This window comes from Hyla sarda, chromosome 11 (genome assembly GCF_029499605.1).
Source record: "Hyla sarda isolate aHylSar1 chromosome 11, aHylSar1.hap1, whole genome shotgun sequence".
Taxonomy (NCBI): domain Eukaryota; kingdom Metazoa; phylum Chordata; class Amphibia; order Anura; family Hylidae; genus Hyla; species Hyla sarda.
The window spans coordinates 72,575,541-72,590,318 of record NC_079199.1 but is presented as its reverse complement, the minus strand read 5'-3'; the positions used below and the strand labels follow the sequence as shown (position 1 = coordinate 72,590,318).

The 14,778-nt window shown below is 43.4% G+C and overlaps 1 protein-coding gene across 5 annotated transcripts in view; it reads right to left on the bottom strand.

The window, feature by feature from the left end:
• Nucleotides 1-6,450: 6,450 nt before the first annotated feature.
• The window catches only part of LOC130295907 (serine/arginine-rich splicing factor 5-like), a 31,420-nt gene continuing 23,092 nt past the window's right edge, over nucleotides 6,451-14,778 (bottom strand). For 4 of the 5 annotated variants that reach the window (XM_056547222.1, XM_056547223.1, XM_056547227.1 and 1 more), the window contains one exon: nucleotides 6,451-8,131. In XM_056547222.1, the coding sequence (XP_056403197.1) occupies nucleotides 7,933-8,131 (199 nt within the window). In that variant the 3' untranslated portion in view covers nucleotides 6,451-7,932. The remainder of the gene's footprint in view (nucleotides 8,132-14,778) is intronic. The other variant, XM_056547224.1, reaches the window with a different exon arrangement.

The window sequence follows — 14,778 nt, the reverse complement described above, 5'->3', positions numbered from 1 at the left end:
GTTTGTGACGAAACTAATTACTGGAAGTTCGCTCATCTCTATTTTTAATATATTTATTCATGACCTTGTAGAGGCATTACATAGTAAAGTGTCAATATTTAAAAATTATACTAAGCTCTGTAAAGTGGTTAAAAGGGTATTCCAGTGAAAAACTATTTTTTTTCATAGTTGGCTCCAGAAAGTTACAGAATTGTAAATTACTTCTATTAAAAAAATCTTAAATACATGAAGGATTATCAGCTGCTGAAGTTGAGTTTTTTTCTGTCTGACAACAGTGCTCTCTGCTGACACCACTGTCTGTCTCAAGAACTGTCCAGAGTAGCAAACCTCTCCTTCTCTGGACAGTTCCCGAGACAGACAGAGGTGTCAGCAGAGAGCACTGTTGTCAGACAGAAAACAACAACTCACCTCCAGCAGTTGATAAAGAACATGCTGTATTAGTACTTGTATTGGATGTCTTATGTTAAATAAATTTTTACCTTGCATTAAAAAAAAACTTGTGAAAAACTCCGGTTGCTTCCGAAGTGAGAAGGATATGTGAGAGCTGTGTCAAGGGTGGATAATCAAAGGCCTGTAGGATTGAGGGGGGTTTAGGATGAAAAAAAAACCCTCTCGGTGACGTGTGAAGAAAAGACACTGTATGCACTGTAAAGTCGAATCTCCTAGGACTGTATCCACCCTTTCCAGCCCACCTGAAAACTAAACTAATTTACGCAGGCTAAAGTCAGCAACTGCCGAGCCGAGAAGTTCGGTATGAATCGAATTACTGTAACTTCGCTCATCTCTAGCTTCTAGCATCACGCACAACACAAGAACCGCTCCATAACAACGCGTCCCTCACTACCAGTGAGACAAACGTGGACTTTGTTTATACTCCATGGAGCGCACAGAGCTATGCATTTCTTCTGTTACAGCAACCAAGCCTCCCTTTCAGCATGCATCGGACGACGTTTAGTCTGCCAGTGAAATGTTATTTTAATACTGATGTCTCTCTTCTTCAAATTGTTTTATTGTTTATATTAAATACTGCTTTATTTATTGTTCTTGCCAAAACTAGGACCAGTTTATAAAAATACCGTATTTATCGGCGCATAACACGCATTTTTTAGGCTAAAATTTTTAGCCTAAAGTCTACCTGCGTGTTATACGCCGATAAGCCGCTGCAGTTCAATGATTGAAAGCAGGTGCTTTAAATCAATGAACTGCAGCGGCTTTTTCAGGTGTAGAGACCGCCAGCGCTGCCGGCTTTTCTGCCCCTGCCTGTCCTGGGGTCCCTGCTGCCGCCGCTTCTCTCCCCCTGTCTATCGGTGCCGCTGCCCCTTCTCTCCCCCCGGCAATGGGGCAGCGGCACCGACAGACAGGGGAGAAAAGGGGTAGAGGCACCCATTGCCGGCGCCGCTGCCTCCCCCATCCCCGGTTGTATAATTACCTGTTACCGGGGTCAGGTCCGCGCTGCTTCAGGCCTCCGGTGTGCGTCCCCTGCGTCGGTACTATGCGCTGCACGGCGCAATGACGAGTGACGTCACTCGTCATTGCATCTCGCAGCGCATAGCAACGATGCAGGGGACGCCACACCGGAGGCCTGAAGCAGTGCGGACCCGACCCTGGCAACAGGTAATTATACAACCGGCGATGGGGTAGGCAACGGGGCAGCGGCGCGGGCAATGGGTGCCTCTGCCCCTTCTCTCCCCCTGTCTGCCAGCGCCGCTGCCCCACTGCCGGCGCCGCTTCTCTTCCCCTGTCTATCGGTTCCGGCAATGGGGCAGCGACACCGATAGACAAGGGGAGAGAATGGGCAGCGACACCGATAGACAGGGGGAGAGAAGGGGCAGCGACACCGATAGACAGGGGGAGAGAAGCGGCGGTAGCAGGGCTCTAGACCCCAGGAAAGGCAGGGGGAGAGAAGTGGGCAGTGACGGCCTCTCTCCCCCTTCCTTTGCTGGGGGCTTCAGCAGGGTAAGAAACAGTGTATCGGGGTATACACACGCACACACCCTCATTTTACCAAGGATATTTAGGTAAAAAACTTTTTTTACCCAAATATCCTTGGTAAAATGAGGGTGCGTGTTATAGGCCGGTGCGTGGTATACCCCGATAAATACGGTACATTCAGAAACCTGCTTTTGTATTGTTATGTAACTAACCCCTGACCTTGCCACCATTTTGTGCCTCAATCAACCACCATATAAAAAGCCCACGTTTGTTATGTTGTATGCACTATCAATCTGAAGAAGGGGTTGCTACACCCCAAAAAGCATTATTGCCTTCACTTGTTTTATTGATTTAACAAACAAAACCTTTATTTGACTTTCTTTATCTGGTTGTGATATATTCCTTTTGGATACCTGATAAAAACAAGAGGATATCTCCAAACAACAAAGCGGAATGGATAGGAGCGCTGACACCAGGTAAAGACTTAAAAAGGTTTATTCCCACAATGCAATGCGTTTCGCGGTGACCCGCTTCCTCAGGCATGTTAGGTTCAGCAAATTACAAGGTATATATATAGGGAAAAGGGGTTAACCCCTTCAAGGAGGAAAATGTAATTAACCCCTTGAGGGGCAAAGCCGTTTTTACTAGAGATGAGCGAACTTACAGTAAATTCGATTCGTCACGAACTTCTCGGCTCGGCAGTTGATGGATTTTCCTGCATAAATTAGTTCAGCTTTCAGGTGCTCCGGTGGGATGGAAAAGGTGGATACAGTCCTAGGAGACTCTTTCCTAGGAATGTATCCACCTTTTCCAGCCCACCGGAGCACCTGAAGGCTGAACTAATTTACGCAGGATAAGTCATCAACTGCCGAGCCGAGAAGTTTGTGACAAATCGAATTTACTGTAAGTTCGCTCATCTCTAGTTTTTACCCTTAACAACAATATAGAAACACACAATATCATCACAAGAATAGTATCCAATAGAGCAAATACAACACAATTAAAAACCGGTATTATATTATAACAAATGATTAAAAAAAAAAATTATATATATATATATATATATATATATATATATATATATATATATAGAAAAAATGTATATGTAAAAAAATATATATTTTAGCGAGCATTTTCCAATGTCTCATTGAGACCATCTGGAAATAATGGGACTAAAGAAAAAATCCAAAAAGATTCCCTATTGTTTAATCGCTGTATACGATTATGACTAAAAACTGGAATGGTTTCCAGTATAGTCAATTTTAAACAGTTAATGCATCTATCATGCTTAAGGAGTAGGTGGCGTGAAACACTATAAGCCATTTTTAATGTTAGATCTGTGTGTATTCATACGTGACCGCACCGTCTGTATGGTGCGGCCAACGTATTGAAGCCTGCATGAACAGGTGAGTAAATAGATAGCAAACGAACTATCACAGGAATAGTGATTTTTTTTTATTTGAAAACTTTTTTTGGGATACTGTGGATTTGAATGAAACAGAAGTGGTGCGTAACACAGGCACCTTGGTTGTCCACATGGAAAAGTGCCGGGGCGGTTAGAACTCTACGTTGCTCCTTTCTAAGATTATCATAGTATCCAGTAAATGTGACAGTTTCATGTAAAGTGCATAGTTCTTTGGGAACTAGAGAATAAAAGGTTTCAACATGTGAGCCCCTATGTTGCAAGGGGTAAAATGAGGAAACCGGATTAACCTCAACGTGTCTCACAGGACAAATTGTGGGAACAGGTATTATAGACTCAGAATTTATAGAATCCACTGTAGGGGATGCAACAAGTGTATCACTCTGTATAGATGACACACCTACAGAATCCCCCACAGGGGACACAACAAATGTATCGCTCTGTATAGATGACATTCGGTAGACCACGTTTATCAATCAATGAAAAGTGGCATCCAAGAGTAAGCTTACGAATAAATTTGTGTAAATCAAGAATGTTGAAAATTATTAGGGAGTGCTGTCGGGCAAAAGGAAAGACCTTTGGCTAATAAATCAATTTCATTATGTTTTAGCATATAGAATGAAAGATTAAACGGTTTAATTTTATTTCCATTTTTATCTTCATTATCCTTAATACCATCATACTGGTTACACACAAATGGTCACCTTGTTCTTTTTTTGTACTTTGATCTATTTCTAAGTTTGTTTCCTCCTCGTGAGCATCTGGGGCGTTTTTTCTTTTTAAGGCTGTACTTTGTATCAGGGGAAAATATTGTGTAATCCGTTTTTTTTGAGGACTGGTGGTTGGAGGAGATAAGTGAACAATGTTCGCATGAGCAAGCTGGAAGTTTAAAAAAGCTGTGACTCATTTGACATAGAATTAGGTGTAGAATAGTTACTAAGGCCATCATTAGAGACCTCATGAACTGTTATATCCAGTGTTAGAATTTCTGGTATTTTAAATTCCTCTGATGAGGATACACTATTTGGTGTGTCCACTATGGATAAATCATTCATCGCTAAATTAGGCATATAAACTGGAATTTCAGTGTCCTGAATATAAAGATTACTACTAGGAGGAATACCTGTTAATATATCGCGCTTTACTGTAGTACGAACAGCTGAAGAGCAAGCGGTTTCACTGGAATTAATAGAGTGTGGTCTACTAGCTCCGGAATCAATCTGAGCACATCCAGACTGTGCGGTCAGATGTCGTGACTACAATCTGAGTAGATAAGCCATTAACGGGAGAAATACCAGAAAGTGCATCACGTTTCCCTGTGGTGTGAATCGCTAGGGGGTGAATGATTTCACCAAGGTTAATAGCAGGGTGCGGTCCGATAGCGTCAGAATTGGTAGGAGCGCACCTACACTGTGCGGTCAGATATTGCGATTCTGATATAGGACGCGCACACGCCGGGAGGCAGATACCAGACTCACCACTGGTAATAGAGGATTCCCTTATGTTGTGACTAGGTGAACCAGCCGGCAGGTAAGATTTTTGTGACATGAGATTTATTAGGATAATTTTTATTCTTATGGAAACTAGAATTATATATCATGCGGCCGCTGTGGGGAGACTGACGAACTTTGGGTCTAGCACCCCCCACTGCAGTCACAGTAGAATAAAAAGGTTTAGTATTCAGAGCAGGAGGCTCACCAGTATTATTTGGAATGGGCACATTCGGGAGACTGCTGCTGTTCCCAGGCTGATATACCCTGATCCATTGTTTTACTTTGACGTAGTACAACTTTATGTGGTAAGCGCAGTTCACACATAGCATTACCGATTGTACTTTGGTGTCACACTACGGAGCGCATCCCTTTGTGCTTTTTTATTTCAGTTTTGGATACCTGGGCACCTTTACTGAGGTCATTTTTCATTACCCATTGAGCTTCACATCAGGATTTCCTGGGACCTTGGCAATAATATATATATTATATATATATATATATATATATATATATTATATATATATATATATATATATACACATACATACACATATACACACACACACACACGCTTAACCCCTTATACACCAAGTATTTTGGGCAAACAGTGGAGCCAGGCTTTAGACGCAACCCAGACAAGAGGTGGGGGTCACTAGAGGCAACACCACCAGTAACAACTACCCGGGTACCAAAACGTCATGCCCCCAGCTTTTTAGCCACCTGATGCAGGGACTCCTGCCTTAGTCAGGCTTTCAAAGGGAAACCACTGAGACTGGAGGGGAGGGCTTCTCCATTTATCCCTTGGGGCGGAGTCCCTCAGGTGGTGCAGTCATGGCAAAAGGGAAATACTATATATGGTAAAAAGCTTAAAAAGTGTACATGTTTGGCTTTGTAAGGTGCTAAGCAGAAGTTAAGAAAGAAGCAGCGCAGCAAGGAAGGGGTTACAGTAAGCACTGGACATAAAGGAGTAGGTATACTACTATTTACACAACAGCTGCTCAAAAATGTATGGGTTGTCAGAGAGGAGAGGGAAGTTTTGTTTACCATTTAGGAACAATGTCACGAACAGCAGGCAGGCTCATATAGCAGGTACACAGGCCAGGCCTCTTTTGCACATACTAAGCCCTTCCTCACTTTGTGTGTTCCACCCTGATCTAGCTGTGGCTAGAGTCACATTCTCCCCCCCCCCCCCCCCCCCAACAGGCAGTGGATAGCAGACTGCAAGGTAGGAAGACCCTAACATCCAAAACTTTAGGACTAGGTTTCCACACAAGTTTTTTCTGGTGTTTTGTTTAGACAACTCCTGCTGCAGTTTATGAGCTAAAGACCGAAGTGGATCTAGCAGGATGGATAAATCCTTTCTTTACATTTCTCATTCCTTTTAAATGCACTTCTGGCTTTGGCTCAAAAACTGCAGTGGCAGTTTTCCTAAAAAACGCCAGAAAAGAAAGCTGTGTGAAACCTAGCCTAGAGCTGTTTTATTGACATAAGAAGTCATTAAATATATGTCAGGAATCACAAACGGAAAGAAGTTGTTTGAAACAGCGACCATTTAAGGAAATATTTGCATTTAAGGATTCTTTAATTAACCAAAAGCAGAAATATGAATACAGAACAGCTCATAATTGGACAAACTGTTTCAAACTGTTTTATTTTCTATTAAACAACTATCAATTAAAACAAAAGCAAACAAGATCAATTAAAGTGTAACTTATTTCATGAAGCTTTTGACTTGTCATAGTGACATGGCAAAGGTTTTAATAAGTAATGGTCCAGATGCTGAAACCCTGAACAACAGAAGCATGCAGTGCTGTGCCTTTTCATTCCGGACTCCACAAAAATGAGCCTGTGGTGTGTAGACTTCCAAGACTTTCTATGGATTTTTACAGTGCACACACTCAGCTCTCTATAGAAAGCAAAGCAGAGCCCACCGCTGCCCCCCCCCCCACCCAAAAAAAAAAAAAAAAGTTGACAAACTAAGGGGCAGAAGTGGACAAGTGTGCACGTTTTGGTTCGAGTGGACCGCCACAGATTAAAACTTCTGACGTCAATTTTTTGGTCATGACTGATCCCCTTTAAAGGGGTATTCCAGGCCAATTTTTTTTTTATATATCAACTGGCTCCGGAAAGTTAAACAGATTTGTAAATTACTTCTATTAAAAAATCTTAATCCTTCCAATAGTTATTAGCTTCTGAAGTTTTCTGTCTAACTGCTCAATGATGTCGTCCCGGGACGCGAGTCATCAGAGAGCAGTTGGACAGAAAATAGCAACTCAACTTCAGAAGCTAATAACTATTGGAAGGATTAAGATTTTTTAATAGAAGTAATTTACAAATCTGTTTAACTTTCCGGAGCCAGTTGATATATATAAAGAAAGGTTTTGCCTGGAATACCCCTTTAAGACATGTAGAAAAAAAAAACTATACTTACAAAAATTTTAAGAAAAAAAAAAACACCTGCCTTAGATAAAGTTAGAATAATCCAAATAACTGGAAATCGTACATTTTGTAGTTTTAAAGTAAGTTTCATCCTGCACACGCACATTAACTGATGAAGCCTATATAACAAGACAAATCAAAACATAGGCTTTGGCTGTAAATAAATGAACTCAAATTGTAACAATAACTACCTGATTTAACATGCACTTATGTACACTTATGATTTTTTTTATATATTTATTGAAACTTACATTTTCCTGGCAACAGTGTTATAAAGAATAGAACAATACAGAAGTATGTGATGTCAAAGACCAAATAAACTTAAAGCTACATACATATCTTAATTTAATATCTTTAAAAAAAAAAAGAAAAAAAGAAAAAAAAAAAAAAAAACACCAGACACGTCTCACTCATCTACTGTGTGAAACATGTCAAATTGGAAGGGTTACATTTAAATCCTGTCTATTTCATGGTCTAGCCAGAAGAACCAGATCACATTCACAAAAACAAAAGCATTAGGCCACCTTATTGTGCCAGATTATTTTACAGGCGCTTTGGTTACATAAAACAGTGAAAAACTTTCATCCCCAGCAATCTTCCTCTAGGGGGCACTTAACCTTCATTCATAGATTTAAACAGGTGTCATTAACCGCGGCTCTCTGCTGAACTTGATCGGGACTGGCGTTTGGGGGAGCTCTGGGAAGGTTCACCACTTGTAGATTTCTGACTATATTTCTTTTCAGGAGTACGGCTAGGGGAGCGGGATCTGCTTGCAGACCTGGAAGATCCACGAGACTTGGACTTACTGCGTGATCTAGAGTAACTTCTTGATCTGGACCTGCTTCTGAGGAGAAATAATACAGTGTCAGTACAAAATGCAGCGTGAGGTTACTCAGATTTACACAGAAAACAGGCGGACAATCATTCATGAAATTCAGTTGGAAACACCCTGCAAAAAATTAGCAGCCCAATGCTTTTAACGCTCCTTAGGACCTCCAATTCTCCCATAATTGCCTAAACCAGTAACCACTGTTCCATATGTAATGTTGAGTAGCTTTGCTTTACTTAACTCAAACTTCTGTAACAGCATGTGTAACAACTTAGGCAGCTGTTGACTTAAAACGGTACTCTGCCCCTAGACATCCTATCCCCTATCCAAAGGAGAATAAGATTTCTGATCACGGGGGAGCCGACTGCTGGCACACCGGCATCTGAATATTTATGTTCAGAACACCGGTATAGGGCTTTGTGATAATGACATCACTGCACACCCCCCTACATTCATGTCTACGGGAGGTGGCGTCACGGCTGTGGAGGAGAGGTACACAGCCGTAACATCACAAGGTCATCCAGAATGTTTTGCAGTCAAGTGCATTGCTTAAAGGTAATGAGATGCCTCTTATTTGCAAGTTAATTCAACTTTACATACAGAGCCTTATTCATCAATATGGTCTAAAAGAAGAACTGTATTTGTTGCTCCTACCAACCAGAGCTCAGCTTTTATTTCTTAAACATTTCTAGAAAACAAAAGCTTTGCTGTGATTGGTTACTATGGACAACAATGACAGTTGATAAGTTGATAAATATACCCCATAGTTCTTAGCCACATTTACGGGCAGGTTCACACAAGGTTGATTGTGCACTCGCTACACAACCCCCAGGATGATGTCATACAGGTGATACTCGAAAAATGTCAATATTGTGCAAAAGTTCATTTATTTCAGTAATGCAACTTAAAAGGTGAAACTAATATATGAGAGAGACTCATTACATGCAAAGCAAGATAGTTCAAGACGTGATTTGGCAAAACTGTGATCATGGCTTACAGCTCACGAAAAGCCCAAAACCACAATTAAAATATTACAAGCAATCAAGGATTGTACACAGAACAAGATCGGACCTCTGAAAAGTATAAGCATGCATATGTACGCTGTACTTGGTTTGGGCCCCTTTTGCAGCAATTACTGCCTCAATGCGGCATGGCATGGAAGCGATCAGCCTGTGGCACTGCTGAGGTGTTCTGGAAGACCAGGATGCTTCAATAGCGGCCTTCAGCTCTTCTGCATTGTTTGGTCTCATGTCTCATCTTTCTCTTGGCAATGCCCAATAGATTCCCTATGGAGTTCAGGTCAGGAGAGTTTACTGGCCAATCAAGCACAGTAATCCCATGGACAGGCATATATGAAGCAATTTAGTTAATTTTTCTTTACTAAAAATGTAGCAAAAATGTTGCACCTGCGACTACACGATTTTTCGTGCGACATTTTGACTGGAAAGCGAGAAAAGCAAGTTTTCAAAAACTTAACTACAAAGTAATAATTTTAAAATGGACTACGGGTAGTCAGGTATTTATTAACTGCGACAGTCGCAACTGTGCAAAAAAAAGTCACAACAGGGTTAAAAATTGACTAAATTTACTCCAGCTCAAACATGGAGCAGAAAAAGCTACTACCAAAGTAAAAAAAGAAATTGCTTACGTGAAAGAAAATTATCAACAGGCTGAAACCAGTTGATAAATAAGTCACACATAAGCAAAAAAAAAAAAAAAGTTAAGAAAAAAGTACTAAAGAAAAGGAATACATAAGCAAACATTGATAAATGTCCCTAATGGTCATTGAACCAGGTTTTGGTGCTTTTGGCAGTGTAGACAGGTGTCAAGTCCTGCTGGAAAATGAAGTCAGCATCCCCATAAACCTCATCTGCCAAAGGAAGCATGAAGTGCTCCAATATCTCCTGGAAGACGGATGCATTGACTCTGGACTCAATGAAGCACAGTGGACCAACACCAGCAGATGACATGACTCCCAAAATTCCACCAGACTGTGGAAACGTCACACTGGACTTCAAGCATCTTGCAGTGTGCACCTCTCCATTCTTCCTCCATACTCTGGGTCCTTTGTTTCCAAATGAGATGCAAAAGTTGCTCTCATCAAAAAAAATAAAAAAAGGGGACTTTGTACCACTGAGAAACAGACCAGGTCTTTTTTTCTTTAGCCCAGGTAAGACGCTTCTGACGTTTCTTATTGTTTAACCCCTCAGATGCCGTGATCAGTATACAGATCACAGCATCTGCAACAGTGCGCATGTTAAAATAGATGATCGGATCGCACCCAGCGCTGCCGCAGGGATCCGATCATCTGTAATGGCGGCCGGAGGTCCCCTCACCTGCCTCCGTCCGTCTCCTACTCTGGTCTAAGATCGAGCAGAGCAGAAGATAGCCAATAATACTGATCAGTGCTATGCCCTATGCATAGCACTGAACAGTATTAGCAATCAAATGATTACTATAGTCACCTATTGAGACATGAAAAATGTATAAAAATAAATAAAATCTCCTCCCCCAATAAAAATTGTCCGTTTCCCATTTTACCACCAAAAAGTGTAAATTATTATTATTTTTTTTTTTTAACATATTTGGTATTGCCACGTGCATAAATGGCCAAACTATCAAAATATGTTAATTATCCCGTACGGTGAATGGCATAAACTTAAAAAAAAAAAAAAAAAATAGTCCAAAAATGCTGCTTTTTAGTCCCATTTTATTCCGAAAAAAAATAAAAATTATCTAAAAAAGTTTTATAAATGCAAATGTGGTATCGATAAAAAGTACAGATGTCGGCGCAAAAAATGAGCCCTCATATTGACCTATATACAGAAAAATGAAAAAGTTATAGGTGGTCAACATAGAGAGATTTTAGATTACCGATTTTGTACAAAAAGTTTTAGATTTTTTTTTTTTTTTAAGCGGTACAAAAATATAAAAAATATCTAGCCATGGGTATCATTTTAATCGTATTGACCTACAAAATTAAAAAAAAAACTTCATTTTTACCGTTAAGTGTACAGTGTGAAAACGAAAGCCTCCAAAATGTGCAAAATTGTGGTTCTCATTAAAAATTTCCTCCCTATAAAAATAATTTTTGGGGTTTGATGTACATTTTATGGTGAAATTTGAGGTTTCATTACAACGTACAAATTGGTCACGCAAAAAACAAGCCCTTATATGGGTCTGTAGATGGAAATATAAAATTGGCCTGGTCCTTAATGTTAAAATGGGCTTGGTCCTTAAGGGGTTTAATAAAGCACTTTGGGAATGTCCCACTTCGTTTGCAATTACCTTTTGGGGCTTTTCCTCCTTATGGAGTGTGTCAATGATGGTTTTCTGCACGACTGTCAAGTAGGGATCGATCGATTATCGGTTTGGCCGATCGGCCAATATTCACGATTTTGGACGTTATCAGCAATTACCTTGCCGATAATCCGATAATGGCCGCCCGCCGCGGAACACCATGCAGACACAGTCCGACTATGTGGGAAAGGGACCGTGGCTACACCGGGACCTGCATACGGAAACACAGTGGAGGGAGATATCAGTCTGTAGTCAGAGTAGAAGGGTGGAGAGAGAGAGCAGCCTGTAGACAGAGTAGCAGGCATGCAGAGAGGGACCTGGCCAAGTAGGCAACCCTGAAAAACCAGCATGTGGGGCATTGCAGAGGGTTCACGGAGCAACCTGGGGTGACTCAAAGAAAAACTACATCATGGCAGAGAGAACCTGAACCACCGTCCACGGGGACAAGGCATGGTAGGGAACCCGAAGAAGCAGTCCGATTGAACAAGACCATCACCAGGTGGTCGGTGAAAAAGGGAGCAGTCAAGGGATAACTGTGCACCCTTGTCAAAGGTGGAAGGGCGGGAAGGCTGTGAAACCCCGCCCCCTATGAGAAAGAGGGAAGCAGAGACACCGTGGAATGCAACCCTGCATTCCATGTAGTGTCCGTGGGACCTACTGGGTCAGGTCTAAGGATACCGCACTACAACAGTAGGGAACTGGCACTCCAGTTGGTAAAAGCAGCTGTGCGACATGTGACAGACTGCAGAAGAAAACATGTCTGGCTCACTGTATGGGTCCACGGCGGACAGCAGGGCATTCCATCGGAAAACTTGACAGTAGGGAGGAAACGGAAGTCCAGTCGCAGATACACCAGCAATGCGATGTGAGACAGGTGGTGCAGGGAATCCTGCAGACCACCGCCTGGCCTACTGGTATGGGTCCATAGCAAGCAACAAGTCATTTCGTCGGCACCTCGCCAAAAGTGAGGTACCGTAACTCCAGCCGTACATACATCAGAAGTGTGATGTATGACAGGCGGTGTAGGTAACCATGCAGACTACTGTCCGGCATACTGATATGGGTCCACCGAAGACAACGATGCATCCCGTCAGCACCCTGCACAGCAGTGAGGAACATGAAATCCAGTCGCCCATACATCAGCCATGTGAAGTGTGGCAGGCGAAGTAGGGAACCAAGCAGACCACCGTCTGGCTTACTGGAATGGGGAACCAAGCAGACCACCACCATCTGGCTTACTGGTATGGGTCCGTAGGAGACAAAGACAGAGGGTCCTTGGACCCATGGGTCAGTTCTCCAAATACCGCACTAAGCAGTTGGGCATCGTAACTGCAGCCACAGAGACATCAGCCACGTGACAGGCGGCAGAGGAAACCATGCAGACCACTGTCTGGCTTACTGGGATGGGTCCAGAGCATACCACAAGTCATTCTATTGGACACTTCGCACAGTAGTGAGGTACCGGAACTCCAGCCGCAGATACATCAACCGGGTGATGTGGGACAGGCGGTGTATGAAACCATGTAGACCACCATCTGGCATACTGGTATGGGTCCATAGTTGACAACGAGTCATGGGGTCCATAGGACACATGGGTCAGTTCACCACATGCCACACTAGGCAGTGAGGTATCGGAACTGCAGCCACAGAGGCATCAGCCGTGTGACCGACGGCAGAGGAAACCATGCAGAACACTGCCTGACTAACTGGTATGGGTCCCTAGTAGACAACGAGGCACTCCTTCGGACACCGTGCACCAGCAGTGAGGTACCAGGATGAGTGAAAGGCGGGGCTACTGTGTGTCACAGTGATATCCGGCCAGGACAGGGACATTCCCATGGGTACCTTGCGCTGGATGTGAGGATCCGGAGCATTAGATGCCTAACCTGCAGAGAAGGGGTTATATAACATGACATGCCAACACCACCCCAGGATGGGCGGCCAGCAGACATGACAGATGAGGGACCTCCAAGGAGAGATCAACCAAAGAGCTTGCACAAGGTTAGGAGTAACAATGCAGAAGGACGCCAGAGGGATACCCATGAATAGCGTATGACAGGTCACCATCCAGGGTGACCCTAAAGCTGCACTAGAATAAAAGTGCAAGACAAAAAATAAACCATTGAATGTTGGGATCAGAACCAACCTGGTAATTGGTTCTAAAGGCACCAAAAAGTCATCCAAAAATGAGGAAATGGTGAAAATTAAAGAAAAAACAAAGATAAAGAAAGTTCCTACATATAAAAGTAAGAAGGATCTGCCGGGAGCTGTAAATCACTGGCTATGTCAGTGCATAAGCTTCAGCAATGCAGGCGTTGTACCAGTAAAATGCCCATTCTGAACAGTCGGATCACGCTGCCATAGACAGATTTCACTGTAGAAAGAAAGTTGAGGGATCACCGTATAAGGCATCTCGCCCCAGTTAGCGGGGTACTGGTACTGGGAACTGATTGTCTCAAAGAGACAATAGAATCAGACTGAAATACAGGTGTTGGCCACAAGAGGGTGGCAAACACCAACAAATGGTCTGAGTGACCAAGAAGAAATGCATGTGTGTATATAAATACATATATAAAACCATACCCCTACACACACACACCCCTTTTTTTTTTTTAAATGACTCAGTAAAGCAGACTCCGGCCCACACATGGGAGGGAGCAGGGCACTCTGCGAGAGCTGCCCATAAGCGCAGGGATTATCCATCGGAGGGGCGATGGCGAACAGCGGGCTATAATAGCCTGTCATGCGGCCGCTCCGGAGCTCCCGTCGGCAGCAGCCGCGGGAGCTAGGAAACAGTGTCCCGCACCGGTGTGAGGCGAGACTGCAGTTCGGTTTTTGCATGGGTTCGGAGATCTCACCTCACACCGGCCCCCGCAACAGAGAGAGAAAGAGAAGACAAGGGCGCAGTGATCAGCGCGCGAGGGGGGGGGGTGGGGGTTAGGGGGAGGTGGAGCTCAGGGACCCCGGCTTGCGCGCCAAACAGTAGATGAAGAAGGGCGGAGTTATCCGCCGCAATGCTGGGAGGCGGCCATGCGCAGCCAGGGAACATGGACCCCGGCGGCGGGATAAGCAGCGCCCGCTGTAAACCGCCGTCCATAGAAGAAGGTGAGCCGCATTAAGTCCTGTTGAGGGAGCCGCCACAAAATGCCCTCCACAGGACAAGAACGTATAAAAACAGTCCCCCAGAAGAACCCCCCCAACATGAGACCCCCCCCCAATAAGGACCCAGAATAAAAGGGTTAACCCCTCGTGGCCCGGACCCCAAAAATCCGTCCCAGTAGTAGGGACCCATGGTCACACACAGAGGAGGAGGGGGGGGGGGATACTCACCTCAACCGCCACATACTCACCCTCAAAGTCTT